The 14,194-nt window shown below is 36.2% G+C and overlaps 2 protein-coding genes across 3 annotated transcripts in view; one reads left to right on the top strand and one right to left on the bottom strand.

Annotated features, from left to right (window-relative positions):
* LOC129222657 (uncharacterized) overlaps positions 1 to 14,194 on the top strand; it is a 111,106-nt gene that overhangs the window by 89,554 nt on the left and 7,358 nt on the right. For both annotated transcript variants that reach the window (XM_054857186.1, XM_054857187.1), the window contains exons 8-9: positions 9,001 to 9,097; positions 11,076 to 11,320. In XM_054857186.1, coding sequence (XP_054713161.1) covers positions 9,001 to 9,097; positions 11,076 to 11,320 — 342 coding nt within the window. The remainder of the gene's footprint in view (positions 1 to 9,000; positions 9,098 to 11,075; positions 11,321 to 14,194) is intronic.
* The window catches only part of LOC129222659 (quinone oxidoreductase-like), a 37,754-nt gene continuing 34,729 nt past the window's right edge, over positions 11,170 to 14,194 (bottom strand). Inside the window, exon 8 of the mRNA XM_054857188.1 lies at positions 11,170 to 11,307. The gene's annotated coding sequence lies outside the window, so the exon portion shown is untranslated. The remainder of the gene's footprint in view (positions 11,308 to 14,194) is intronic.

Here is a 14,194-nt window from a genome sequence, read left to right as displayed (position 1 = left end):
TACTGTTACCACAAACGTTTCAACTGCATCTGCGGCAGTCATCTTCAGTGTTTACGTGGTTGAAGCTTCCAGGAAAGCGACTTTTAATTACTTCTTCCTTTTCGTTGAAATTGTTGGAATCCTAACAATTTCAGTCCTGGTTAAACTGTAACAGCTACCTACACTGCTGGCCACACGAAATGCAACACCAAGAAGGATAGTAGTCAGAGTGAAATGAAATTTTATACACGTGATGGCAACCTTACTATCAGAAAGTGATTACAAAATGAGAACAAATTGATCATTTATTACTGGAAAAATCCCAAATGAATGGAGGTTTAAGTCTCCTGTCGAGCTACCTATTGCGTGAATGTACGAGGTAATACAGTCAAACATTGAAGCATATCAGTCTTGTAGGATATCCTACTACACAGGTACTAGAAATGTGCACCTAATTCCATCAAGCTCATAGCCTACGCAATTTACCATCTCAAGTGATCCCAGATATGCTCAATTTGACAAAGCAGGGTGACGCACTGGACATAGAAAGTGGAAAAGGAAGTCCCCTCACACCCTTGCTGTGTGTGATCAAGCAGTGTCTTCCTGGGAGCCCCGCCATGAGTGCCAACACATGTGACTGAATAATGATATTAACGCAGTTTGGTGTCATGGGGACCGCAGGGTGACCTGTCGTAGTGCTGTGGATCAATATTAGAAGTGACTATGTTTTGTACATGATTGCAACCCATAAAGGCATCCCAGCTGTGGGTGGGGTATGCCGCTGAAAAGCAAAAGCATTATTTGGTAGTTCACAGCGTGTTCTCCATAACCTTACAAAAATGTTATTTTTGCGAAATTCGATCTGGATTCATCGCTATGAGAGCAACCGGGAACCATTCGGTTGCTAGCAAATCGATTTGAACTCGAACCTACTACAAGTGTATGCGACCCTAATAAAGCCTGCTTTTTAGGAGCACACCACATCGACAGCTGTAGTGATGCTAAGGGGTGCTATATTGTGTGTGGGACAGGATCACCTTTAACATTGACTCGCTGCACTATCACAACCTAATGGTATATTTTTGTCATGTGTTGAGACTCGTGTTCAATAGGGCAATGCACCGTCACACACAGCAGGGAGGGGGGGTTCCTCTCCCACATTATCACCTTTTCTGACCTGCGTGATGTCATGATTTGTCACAAATTGAGCATATCTGGAATGACTTGGCGGTAAATTGAACAATCTATGAGTTTGATTGAATTAGTAGTGCTTTACATTAACTGATAGGAATTGACCTATTACATCATATGAGACTAGTATACCTCAATGTTCGACTGTATAGTGTTGTACATTCAAGCTAGAGTTGATTCAACAGGGTACTTAAACCTCCATTCATTTGGGATTTTTCCAGTAATAAATGTTCATTTTATTTTCATTTTGTAATCAATGTTGCCATCAAGTGTAAAATTTTGTATCATTCTGACTGCACCTTCTCGATGTCGCATTTTATGTAGACAGCAGTGTATATAACAATAACAATAATGAAAGCCACTATTTAACCAATATTGGCTTAAAATCGGCATGCAATAATGGCTCAAGAGCGTGATTGCAATATTGGCCAATATTGTCAAAATGTATCCCCTCCGTGCTTCAGCCAATATTGTGAGCCACTATTTAGCCAACGTAACGCCAATATTGGCCTTAGATCGGCATGCAATAATGGCTCAAGATTGCAATAGCAATATTGGCCGATATTGTCAAAATGTATCCCCTCCGTGCTTCAGCCAATATTGTGAGCCACTATTTAGCCAACGTAACGCCAATATTGGCATTAGATCGGCATGCAATAATGGCTCAAGATTGCAATAGCAATATCGGCCGATATTGTTAAAATGTATCCCCTACGAGCTTCAGCCAATATTGGGTGTAAATCGTACGCCAACATTCAGCCAACCAAGTACAATATTGCGCCAAGATTCAATGCTACTTGGGATGGCACCGTTTTTGACCAGGTCTTGAATGCCTTTTTCTCTGAAGTTGAATGCATATGCACTTTTGTTGTTGTTTTTTTCATATGGCTTTTTGAATTTCTGTGATGTTAATGGGGGGATATATGAATTTTATATTTTTAATTTAGTTCAAAAATTTGATGTCAATTCTTATTTTATTAGTTGCATTTATTCTCATGTGTGCATGTGCTTTCAACAATGTTTGCATTTAAAATTTTTTGTTTCTCATGATTGCAACGTGTGAATTAAGTGAAAATTATATTAGATGCTCATTGATTTTTGTGCTAAAGTAAAAGACGGCACTTTTGTTGCCATGTCAACTGATAGTACTCAAACCGACCCACCCCAAGGTGTGAATATGGCCAATGAGTCACCTCAAGGTGCTGTGGCGAGTAGGAATTTTAACTTCCCCATTCCCTCATATTCAGGCGAGCCGGAAACTGTTGAATTTTTTATATCACAAATTAAGGACTTGCAGAATTTAAACGGTTGGGATGATCCCACGACTCTTATGTTTTTGAAGTCAAAACTTTCTGGCTCTGCCTTGTATTTTTTTGCGACCAATCCCAGTTGCTTGGAGTCTATGACTTTTAACCAGGCTTGTGACAAATTGCTTGCATTTTTCAAAATGCATGCCCCTTCTTCTGTGTCCCTTTCAGAATTTCAAAATATCAAATTTGAAACTCATGAGAGTATTCAGAGTTTAGCACATCGTATTGAACGTGCGGCTCACTCAGCATATCCTTTTATTACGGATAGTGCTGCCCTCACCCAAATAAAATCTTACCAATTTTTGGCGGCTTTACCATTGAATATCAAGGACAAACTACTTGATGTTGACACGTCAAAGTTTACCGATTTAGTCGACAAGGCTAATAAGTTACACTGTTTACATGTAACAGGCCAACCAAAATTGACAAATGCTATGACTAGTGCTCAAGTGCAAATAGATGCCTTGGCCGAAAATTTACGATCTTTAACAACATGTGTCACTAAATTAATGTCAAATTGTCGTCTTTGTGGGGAAAGTCCACACCCACTTGTTGAATGTCCTTTGTACATTCGCGTCTCTTCCGTTAATGAGAAAACTGTTTTGCCCAAACCCCAGCAAAAAGTCTCTCAAAATTCTAATAACACTTTTTGTGTATTTTGTGGTAGAACAAACCACTTAATGATTAACTGTCGGATTTACAATGGGGGTCAACATCTTAACAATTTCTCAAATCAAGGTCAAAATAGGCCTCAAAGTCAAAATTTTTTTGCACCTCGTATTCCATTTAGGCCACGTGGTAACTTTAATTTCCCCAACCATTTTGTTCCACCCCAACAATTTCTGTCGCAAAACAGATTTTCATCGCCGGAAGTAAGACCCAATACTCCAACACAAAACGGAGACAATTTAAACTGGCGAGGGGGTCATCCATGAGGGACGGCTTGGCCTCGGTAACTGATTTCTCATCTCTGGTCCCTCAAAATATTAGTGTACAGGAGACTGAATCTGTTCAATGTAAGAAACATAATACATATCCAGATTTACATACCTTTTTAAATAGCTCCATTGGTAAAGATACTATTGGGGAATTTTTGTCGAAATTTTCAAAGCCTGATGAGTCTGAATGCAAACAATCTGAATCCATTTTTAATGTTCATTCTGATAACACGTTTAGCGACTTACCTATACTCAATATCTCAATTGGTCATGAGATATTCCCAATGCTTTTAGATTCTGGATCTTCGGTCAGCTTATTTTCAAAAGCTGTTTTTGAACAGATTAAATCTTTGACAAAATGCAGATTTCTCTCACGCACAGTCACAATCAGGACTGTAAATTCTAATTTATCATTTTCTGCGTGCGCTGAGGTTTCATTTAAAATTGGTAAAAATTTCTTTAAGCACCCATTTTTTGTTGCTGATTTTGCACCTTCCTCTTTTTATGGGATATTAGGTTATGATTTTTTAACCCGTTTCAATGTGTTAATTGACACTAAGACCGGCAGTGCCACTTTTGATAATTTTAAAGCTCCTTTAATGCCTCAAACCAACATCTCACAACATTTGGCCAAAATTAATTCTCTGCATAGTGACAAGGCTTTTTCTGTTGCTCTTAAAAACAAATTAATTATCCAACCGGGGGAAACTGCCATTGCTAATTTTTCGTTATCTGACATACCGGTCAAATCATCTGAAATTTATTTTATTCCTACCGTTAATGACATAACTTGTGAAATTCATCCCGCTGTGCACTTAGTCGAGAAACATAATTTCTCCTCTATTATCAGGAATATTGGTAATAATCCTCTTCATTTAAATAAAGGTATGGTAATGGGTCATGTCACTGAACAGTTTGAGATTTTGAATGATTCTTTGAATGAAACTACATGCTCAAGCAATCAATCCCAATTTTGTCACCAAATTATTGCATCAGACGAAGTATTAAAAATCAGGAAAGAGGAACTTAATCCTTCAGATTTTAAATTAGATCACTTAAATACTTCACAACAAGATATTTTATTAAACATTTTGATGAAAAATTTTTCTGTGTTTAGTAAATCTGTCAAAGCCTTAGGATGTTCTGACATTGTCACTCCTTCAGTCATTTTGCGTAACAATAATCCGATTAAGGCCTTACCTTTTGAAATTCCTCAGGCGTTAAAAGGACAGGTTCAGGAAGAATTGGATGAATTAATTGAGGCTGGGATTATTTCTAGAAATGTGAGCCACTATGCGAGTCCGATGATAATGGTACGTAAGAAATCTGGGCCTAATGAACCACCTAAGTACCGTATGGCATTAGATTTAAGATTATTAAATTCCGTCATCGAAAGTTCCACATACCCACTTCCCAAAATTTCTACGTTAATCAATGCCGTCTCATCCTATAAATACTATACCGTTTTAGATCTGCATTCGGCCTATTGGCAAATTCTCCTTCCCAATCATCTCCAAGATATTGTGACTTTCTCGACCGAATTTGGCTCTTTCGCTCATAACCGTTTGCCCTTTGGCCTTAAGGTAAGTAGCAACATTTTCCAATCTGCCGTGGATCAGTTAATTGATGAATTAAAATTGCTAGGAATTCACGGAATACATGCATTTCAAGATGAATTTTTATGTGTTTTTTTTTATTTTTATGTATGACAGGACGCTGTCATATTTTTGCTGTTGGTACCAACATATGTATGTCAGCATGTGCATAACAATTTTTCCTCCACAAATAATGTCAATCTCTCGATTATGTCCTAATATCTACAACCGGTTTTCCTTATTATGTCTTACTCTTCATGCTTATGAATTTGTCCGTCTCAATCTTAGTGTTTCAACATTCAAATTTTTTTTTTCAAATACAAATTTAGTACTGTGTGTGCTCCTGGTAATTTGGTGCACTACGGTGTTGAACTCTTTAATAATATGAACTGTTTACAAAAAAAATTTCTACTTGAAATTTTTTTACTTATGTTACCCTAATGTGTAACACTTGACGTAGATAGTCAAGATAATGATTCTAATGTTTTGTGTGCATTAATATGTTTCTGTATAATTTAATGCATATCGAGAATGGTCATATTTGAGGGTTATTGCATTTTTTGTATTCATACCTTCTACATGTGTTGGGTAGTTGTGTAGTTTTTTTTGAATGTTTATATTTTTAACTCTTGGTATGCTATGTATTGTTCACGTAATCACAACTGTGTGTACTTTTTTTGTCCTTTTGGTTGGTCGTGTGTGGCAAATTGTTTTGTGAGCAGGGTGCAATCATGACATGCAAAAAGAAAATGCAAACTGTTCATTTTCTTTGACTTACCCATTTTCTACCTTGACGATAGTATAAAGCTGTATCCCATGTTTTTTTTGATGTTACAACTCTTTATGCATTTGAATATATGATGTATGAATTTGTTGTGTAAAGTTTTGGTAAATTGGAGCTGGACTTAAAATTTTCTTTTTTTTTCTCTTTTTTTTTTCTTTTGCTTTGCCAGTGTATGTGATAATGCATATCACATTTTTCACCCATTTACATTTCCCCCATGTTTTCGGTCATTTTAATCGTTTTCTTCCCCCATTTTGTTTTTTTTTTTATTTTCTTGTGCATTCCACGTTTTCCCCGCGTTCCCCCGTTAAATTTCGCACACTTTACGATATCAAATATGTGACTTATTCACTTTTCCCATCGTTTAGCTTTTTGTCAATTTTTCAAGCGTCGATCCAATTTTTTGCATCTTCTTGTCGGCCATTAAAATGGCGTAGCGTCCCCTTCCCTTCGTTGTTTGGGCGCCAAACGCACTCATTGGTTCCCGCGCATCACCGCGTACCCGGATCTGATCGCTCATTTGCCGATTCATTTTTCCACCCCACTTGACTCTACTTGCTGCTCTCTGTCCGCTCGGTCGCAATTTTCTGCGGCTCCGGTTTTTGTTCTACGATGGCGATAATGAAGCATCGGTGCACGGCGTCAGGGGACGGCCGTTGCTCGCCGCGAAATTGTTAAGACCTCAACATGAGGTGAAAGTCTTTTTTTTTTCATATATGTTTAAAATATAATAATCAAGACCGTTACTTCGTCGCAGCCGAAGATGAGAGCGTAGGTGATCCATCACCTGTTTGAATGATGGCGTCCGATGGCGGCACGCAGAGTGCACCTGAATCGTCCCCTTAAGTAACTACTTTTTCGATGATCTACATACCATGAGGTGACGGCATGGATCCGCAATTACCTTGAAAGTATCCTGATTCCTTTTTAAGCGTGTGACGAGCTCAACATTGTCACTATGGAGATTACAGCCAGCGCCATTTTTTTTTGTCTCAACGTACATTGGCCTTCAACGGAAATCGTCAACAATAAGTCATCCCTGAATTACACCCCACCATAATGAACTGTCCATCCTCCGTACATTACAATTAAATATTTCACCACCCTCCGCGAGAACTCTACGTTTTTTTTTTGACCGTTAACGAACTTTGCAACCCCTGCCAGCTCCGCCTTTTCTTTTTGAACTCTTAAGTCTGGATTCCTCGCATTTGTTTTTTTACTATGTGTGAAATGTTCTGGTGATCACCATGCCTAGTGCCTGTCTTCATGTCTGCTTAGAAGTAACATAGAATAAAGAATGTATGGTAATTAATTTTGTGTTTCCTATCGTCAACAAACACACCACCCCCGGGTAAGTCTCTTTTAAATTTTGTTCTTGGGCATTCAAGGCAGTCGTTGGTCTGAGGTTATGCGCGGCAGCGATGCTTCCACTTCCACGGCCTAAAATCGTTATCTTTTTGGTTTTCGTATAATTTGACAAAATTAATCGCGCGCATCATGACAAACTCATAAACAATATACCCTTGCATTTTACCTAGACACAAAAAAGCAACTGCTCAAGTGATAATATTTGTTGTCGGTGGCACCAAGCCACAAAAAAAACAACTAACCTAAAACTTTGAAAAACATGGTAATCATTTTAGAAACATTTTTCAAGAAATACCAAAAGAAAGCATGAAAATTGGTTGAGTCAAGCATACCTTTTTTTTGGGAGTCTTAAGTGGCTATCACGTTTGAAGAAAAAAAAAATGGGAAAACTTTTTTTGAACAACTTTTTTTCCTGTTGCTTTGCATTACTAATGTGTTTTCTGAACTTCCACTGTCACGCCATTCCTCGAAGTACTTTTTGTGGTCTTCATCATCAGGGCTACCGATGGAATTTTTTGCAAAATTCAAGACTGGGCTCGTGAAATTCCCAAGATCTTTGCAAGAAAACCCAAGTGCTCATGTAACTAATAACTCTTAAAATGTATTCATTTTTTTTTCTTTTGCAATGGCTACTATTGCAACTTAGCTTATTAATTATGAATAGTGAAAACGATTAAGTAAAAGAATATGACATTTATAATGAAACTCGCTAAAAAAAATATTGATATAATCATGCAGATAATACAAGATGGATTGGCAGGAACGATTTGTGACAGACACATGGAGCCAAAATCTCTACTTAAAAAGCGGGATGCCCCCCCCCCGCTCCACACACAAGCTCTTGAGGGGGGGGGGACTTTTCAGTCCTGGTCTTTACAGCCTAAAAAGATAGTAGCTTTTTTTCTTTTTTTGACATTCTGTCAAAATCCAGCTAGATCAATACAGTAAACTCCTGATTATCCACGGAATAGGGTGGCACTGTAAATGTGGATAATCTGAATAGTAGGTAAAAACGTTACTATTAGCTAAAAAATATGAGTAACACTCACACATCGTTAAATTATAGCTAAAACCATTGCTTTATTGCATCTACTAACATTGAATGTAAAAATATATGTAAAAGGTAAAAACGAACACAGTAAGTTTCAAAAACATTTAACGAGTTTTAAAAAAATGTGAAAAGACCCGTGGATAATCCGACAGCCAATAATCGGGAGTCTACTGTACTTTTAAACTTCATTCAAAATGGTCTTTGAAATGTTTTGGCTCAAACATGAATCAAGTCTCATCAATGTAGTAAGTGAAGCTCTAAAACAGCAGTTTCAGGAAAAAGTTATCTTAGACACTAGTTCATGTGACAGACGTATAAACTGTGTAATAGTTTATGCATCTCTGCTTTGTCAAGAGAAAAGGCCAAATATGCTTGCATTGTCTCCAAAATCTACAGTTTTTTTTTTTTTCAAACTATGGAACATGATTCTGGATTTTTTTTTAAAACTTACACAATCCCCAGCCAATAACTGATACGATTAAAAAAAATAAACTTTTAATTTTATGAATATGCTACTTATTTGGTTTCTGCAGAAAATCAAGATTTTTTTTTCTTTACCCTCAAAATTTAATACTTTATTGACGTTTGTCAAAATCAGTAATGCGTACCTTAAAATATCTCTAAAAAATCTTTTTTGTAGGCACTCCTATTAATCTGCCCACGGCTGAATAAAAATTTGCACATAGCCTAAAATTTCTAAATAAGGATGTAACAAAAAATAACTCAATATGTGTACAGGTAATCCTACAAAATTCTGCATCTGCTGACTTTGACTTTTTTCCAGGATGGTCCGAAAATAGTTGCTACAAAACCACCGAGATGCAGAGGTGTGAAGGCTCTCTCACAAACGCCAGAGGCAATACAAACTATGAATCTTGCAGGTGAGATTACTTCGCCTCTTTTAAAAGCACTTACGGGAGTTCCTTAATTAGTGCAGCCGATGATTAACCAGATTCGTTCAAATCCATCCTGATCGAGTTTAGAAAGAAATTGGTTGATTGGTTCTATTGGTTTTTGTGGAGTAAGAGCCTTAATAATAGGCTATGTATAGGCTTGCCAGATTTCTAAAATGTTCAAGTGGGGCATCAGAATACCCCTCCCCCCCCCCCCAGCATTACGAGTATTCTAAAGAGCGCACACCATTGGTTGGTTTTTATAGTCTTAGAGGGGGTTCACTCCCAATGCAATAAATAAATGGTCACTAATTAAGAACTGAAACGCAGATTCAGAATTAGTTTCCAAATAAATGACTAAAGCAAAGATTTATGCATTTTAATTTTTTCATGTTTGTATTTAGAAGTAACTTTAGTGAGAAGTAGCACTTTGAATCAGGAATTGAAATTTGAACAACATAATATACTTTTCATTGGCTTGGACTTTTTTTTAAAAAGTTTTTTTTTTGTTTTAATTTTGTTGGAAAAATTATCACAAGCTAATCCGATCGGAATTTTACAAGTCAATGTTGCAAATAACAATGTAATGACCCTGAATAATCTTTCAGTTACTTATTTTTTGTGTTTTTTGATCATCTGCAATCAAATTTATTTTTTACTGGAACAAGAAGTAAATTGGCCGAGACACCAGTATTTTATCTGAAAACCGGGACGTCTGGCGAGCCTAGCTATCCAGGGTGGCCATATGAAAAATTTTAGGGGGGGGGGGGGGGCTCAAATATTTTCCCCATGGTTTAGCAGGATATTTTCCCCATGAAAACAGACTTTAGTACAGATTAGAGCTATTAAAATTTGACATTTTTGATAACTCATTCATTAGTGGCTGGAGAAAAATGTTTTTACATTTTTGCAAAGAAAAAAAGTACTAAAAGCAAGGAAGTTCTTATTTTCAAGGGGGGGGGGGGGGGCTTGAGCCCCCACTTGCCCTTCTATATGGGCGCCCATAAGAGCTATACAGTAAAACCTCATTAACTTAAAGGGAACTGGGGCCAAAGGCAATCAATCCAGCTAAACGAAACTCCATATAATATGCGTGATAAGCAAAACACATTCTTAAATAAGAAGACATTAACAAAATTACACAGGATTGTTACTTTTAACACAACAATCAACAGTTCAGCTGCAGTGGTGTTGAACTTACTTTCCAAATACACCATGTTGTTTATTCAATAGCTATAAGTTATCGCACAATCAATATAGGCTCTTAAATCAAAATAAAGAGTGAATATTTGGTGAATTTATGGTACCATTCTTTCTTATCTTAACTTAGAATTATTATTTAAGTGAGTATATTTTTTTTTAATTCTGCAAATTTGATCCGGATAAACAGGGGTCGAAAAAACAAGGTTCTACTGTATTGTGCCAAAATAAGAAATTGGAATAATTATGATGGATAATATGAGCTTACTGTTTCATGCAACAGTAAAGTTGCAGTCTTTCAGCTTCCTTGCTAACTGAGTTTAGCATTGAAATAGTTTCAGAAATTGTTAACTTTAATGCGAATATTTTTATTTGTAAAGCATTTAAAAAAAATGATTTTTATATCTGATTCTCAATCAAAAATTATTTGTATCAAATGAATACAAATACATACAACTAGTAAATCGTTGAATGAAAAGCCATCTAAAATACTTTGTGCTAAAATATGATTAAAATGAACAATGCAAAGCTTTTCCTGATAATTTGTGCTTTATGTTTTTTTCATTTTAAATGTATTAAATTAATAGTATACTTTTTTTTAAGTTGAGACTAAATTTCAAAGACATAGAGTTCTGCAAAGTATTTTTGACAAGACAATGCTCCAAATGTAACAAAATATAAATTTATTCAAACTTAATAACATTGCTGACAACAGTTTTTACAATTAAGCTAGAAAAAGTCAGTCTCAATTTTTCTGTTCCACCAGGGGATACAACTCCTTCAAAGACTGCATGACAGATGAGCTGCAAAGGCGATGCACCAGGGAGGATGAATTGTACCAGGGAGCGTACTTGGTTGACAAGGCACAGGAGATGTCCTGGCAGTGTGGAAGCGACAGCTTCAATGTCAATGGCTATGGTGGCGGCAATGGAAGAAATAGCTATTCCACTTATGACAGAAGAGAGCCATATGACAACGGATATGACAGTCCACAGCACCTGGAAGATGAAGGTAAGTTAATATTTCTGTTAGGGTAGTAATGTAAAACAATTCATTGATCGAAAGCTTTTATGGTCAGAGTCAATACTATAACTATTCTCCAAAATGTTTTAGACTAAAGTTTTTATTGGAATATTTCTGGTTCTTAAGAACAAATGAATTCAAGGAGTAGTCGACTCTTTTAAAGCTCTTTGTGGCTCTTGATTTTAATTTGATAGGGCATCCAATATCAGATTAGATGGCACTGCTTCTGATGGCTAACCCCTTTTCCTCAAGGGCATCGCACTGGTGCTTCTTCAATTTAGAACTTGATTATTTTTTTAATTCTGTAGTTAGAATGTTCATGAATGAATATAACTTTTGTGTGGAGAAATGTTATGAAAAGTACTTAACCTTTTTTGAAAAGGGGCTGATGTCCTGTGGTAATAGAATACAGTGGCTGCCGCTTATATGAATCACGTTTGTTCTAAACAGTTATCACTTCATACAGCGGTTGATTCAATAAAGCAGCTACTTCAATAAAGCTGAATCTTGTTCTGTTTTTAACGTTTTGATTCATTAAATCGGTTGATTGAATCATTGATTCAATTAACCGGCATTCACTGTACTCAGTACTGAGTTTGGTTAAGATTTGTGGATGCTTACCAATTGGGACAATAGCAAGGATAAGCTCCATGTTTCTTAATCATTTTTTAAAAGCCTTTATCCAAACTGACCATCTCCTGGAAAGCGGAGGGGGGTGGGGGGGGGAGATGACTATGATCTCTTCCTCAGATATCCTCATCATTAGTCATAAGCAAGATCAAAACTAGAACATAGTTTACATGAACTATACCGCCAGCTCAGTCAATTCCAGCCGAGGACTGCAGTTTCGTGCTTATTAGCACTCATTAGCCCGGCATAGGACTAACTGAGCTGGAGGTGGGAAACCTCTTAAGGAAGCCAAGAGTGCCAAACAAACTAGTAGCTAACATAGAATTAGCACTGACCAGACGAGTGACCGAAACAATGGTTCGGTTCAACTCGAATAAGTCCTCGGCTGGAATTGACTGAGCTGGCGGTATAGTTCATGTATTTCTGCCTTAGCCCTGGCTATAGGGCGGTAACTTACTGAATAGAACATAGTTTATGGGAAGCATACACACACTGACCGAATGTCTTTTAACCATTACACAAGGCAAAGGACATGCACTATCAAGCCTTTCATCAATTAGGGCATGGAGAATTAATGAGGCTAAACACTTAGGAGATAAATTGAATGACTGCAGCATTTTAAGGTACTGATTATAGCTCAGTCAAGGGCCATCAGAATTCTTGTTTTGTAAGGGGTCATTTTCAGAAGGGGGGGGGGGGTTCAAGTGCAATTTCCAGGCACAAATGCAGGTGCAGAGTGATTTTTCTTTGAAAAATGTGTTCTAAAAATGCAGTTTTAGCCAATATTTGGTTGCTTAGCGGGAGTTATGAAGGACTTCCCTCTGAATTTGCATCTGAGCTCAGTTGGAATCAAGTGTTTCATGGCTACAAAATATCGAGATGAGACACCAAGAAACATTCCACTCGCTTAAAAGATTCAGTTGTGTCCAACTTCGAGAACGTTATCAGTTGGGCCAAGAAGCTGCTCTGGAGGTATAGCATCAGGACTTGAATAACCGTTTATTCATAATACTTTTTAACTGTTGCTTTTAATTGGATTCATGCTAATTCAGGAAGAAAAAAAAGTTCTGAACATATGTCATTAGAGACGTACCACGAGTACTCGTTAATAATGAGTAGTTATAAATATTGAATATTGTTTAATACAGATTGTACAACTAATAAAAAAGTGCAAGCATATAATATACTGCAATCATTTACAATTTATATTCAAAAGTCAAATTTGAATTTTAAGAATACTGAAGTTTGTTATGCTTCAATGGAGTAAATCTTTATTTTAATGTCCCCCCAGTTGAAACTTATTTATTAAAAATGGGGCAAAAGTGTAGAACATATGAAATTTTGTATTATTAAATGGATTTTTGCTACAAAAATTATTTATAAGAAATATAAAAATACCTTTGCTTAAAAAATAAAACAACATTAAAAGCACAAATGTGCTTGAACACTGCAGACACGTGTTCTGGCGTTACAAGGAATGCTCAAACTGTGAGCTTATAGATTTAGAGACTAACGACAAAAGTCAGATTTTTTTTTGTCAGATTCATTAGCTTAAATTTTATGCACTGAAAAAAGACGTCCCTTGTAATGCAGAAACATGTGTCTGCAGTGTTCCTGAACATTTGTGCTTTTAACATTTTATTTGCTTTAAAAAATTATTTATGTTTGACGGACTAGAACTATAATAGTTAATATAATATAATTTGTTTTAATTTCAACTTGATTAATCATACCTTTTATTTATTTTTAATTAAAAAAATTTTTTTTTTGTAAAAATTTTGGCACACAAACAAAATTTTTAAAATAATGCGGAGTTAAATTTCAGCCGGAATTTAGTTTTTAAATCTATTATATTGACTTAAAGGTCTATACTACTATTCCAATGAGTTCAAAATTCATCATGAGTGTGTTGATGGCTCTTCTTAATACATATTTGGTACTCGGTAACTCAGCCTAGTGCGACTCGGTACGACTCTATATGTTATGAACTAAATATATAATCACATTAAAAAAATAAATTGTGAATAAATGTTTAATTATAATAAACATTTGCAAGAAAAATCTTGAAACTTAAAAACTCTGATATTCATTTAGAAATGCTTAACGCTTTGTAGCTTTTATGTAAAACTTAAAATCATAAATAATGCATGACATAAAAGAGCAACTCAAAAAATTACAAGTACAGGCTTACAAGTGCTCAATGTAAGCATTTTCACTCACACAGTACACAAC

Source organism: Uloborus diversus, chromosome 5, assembly GCF_026930045.1.
Source record: "Uloborus diversus isolate 005 chromosome 5, Udiv.v.3.1, whole genome shotgun sequence".
NCBI classification, from domain to species: Eukaryota; Metazoa; Arthropoda; class Arachnida; order Araneae; family Uloboridae; genus Uloborus; species Uloborus diversus.
The sequence above is the reverse complement of the archived record's forward strand: the minus strand, read 5'-3'. Positions and strand labels throughout refer to the sequence as shown.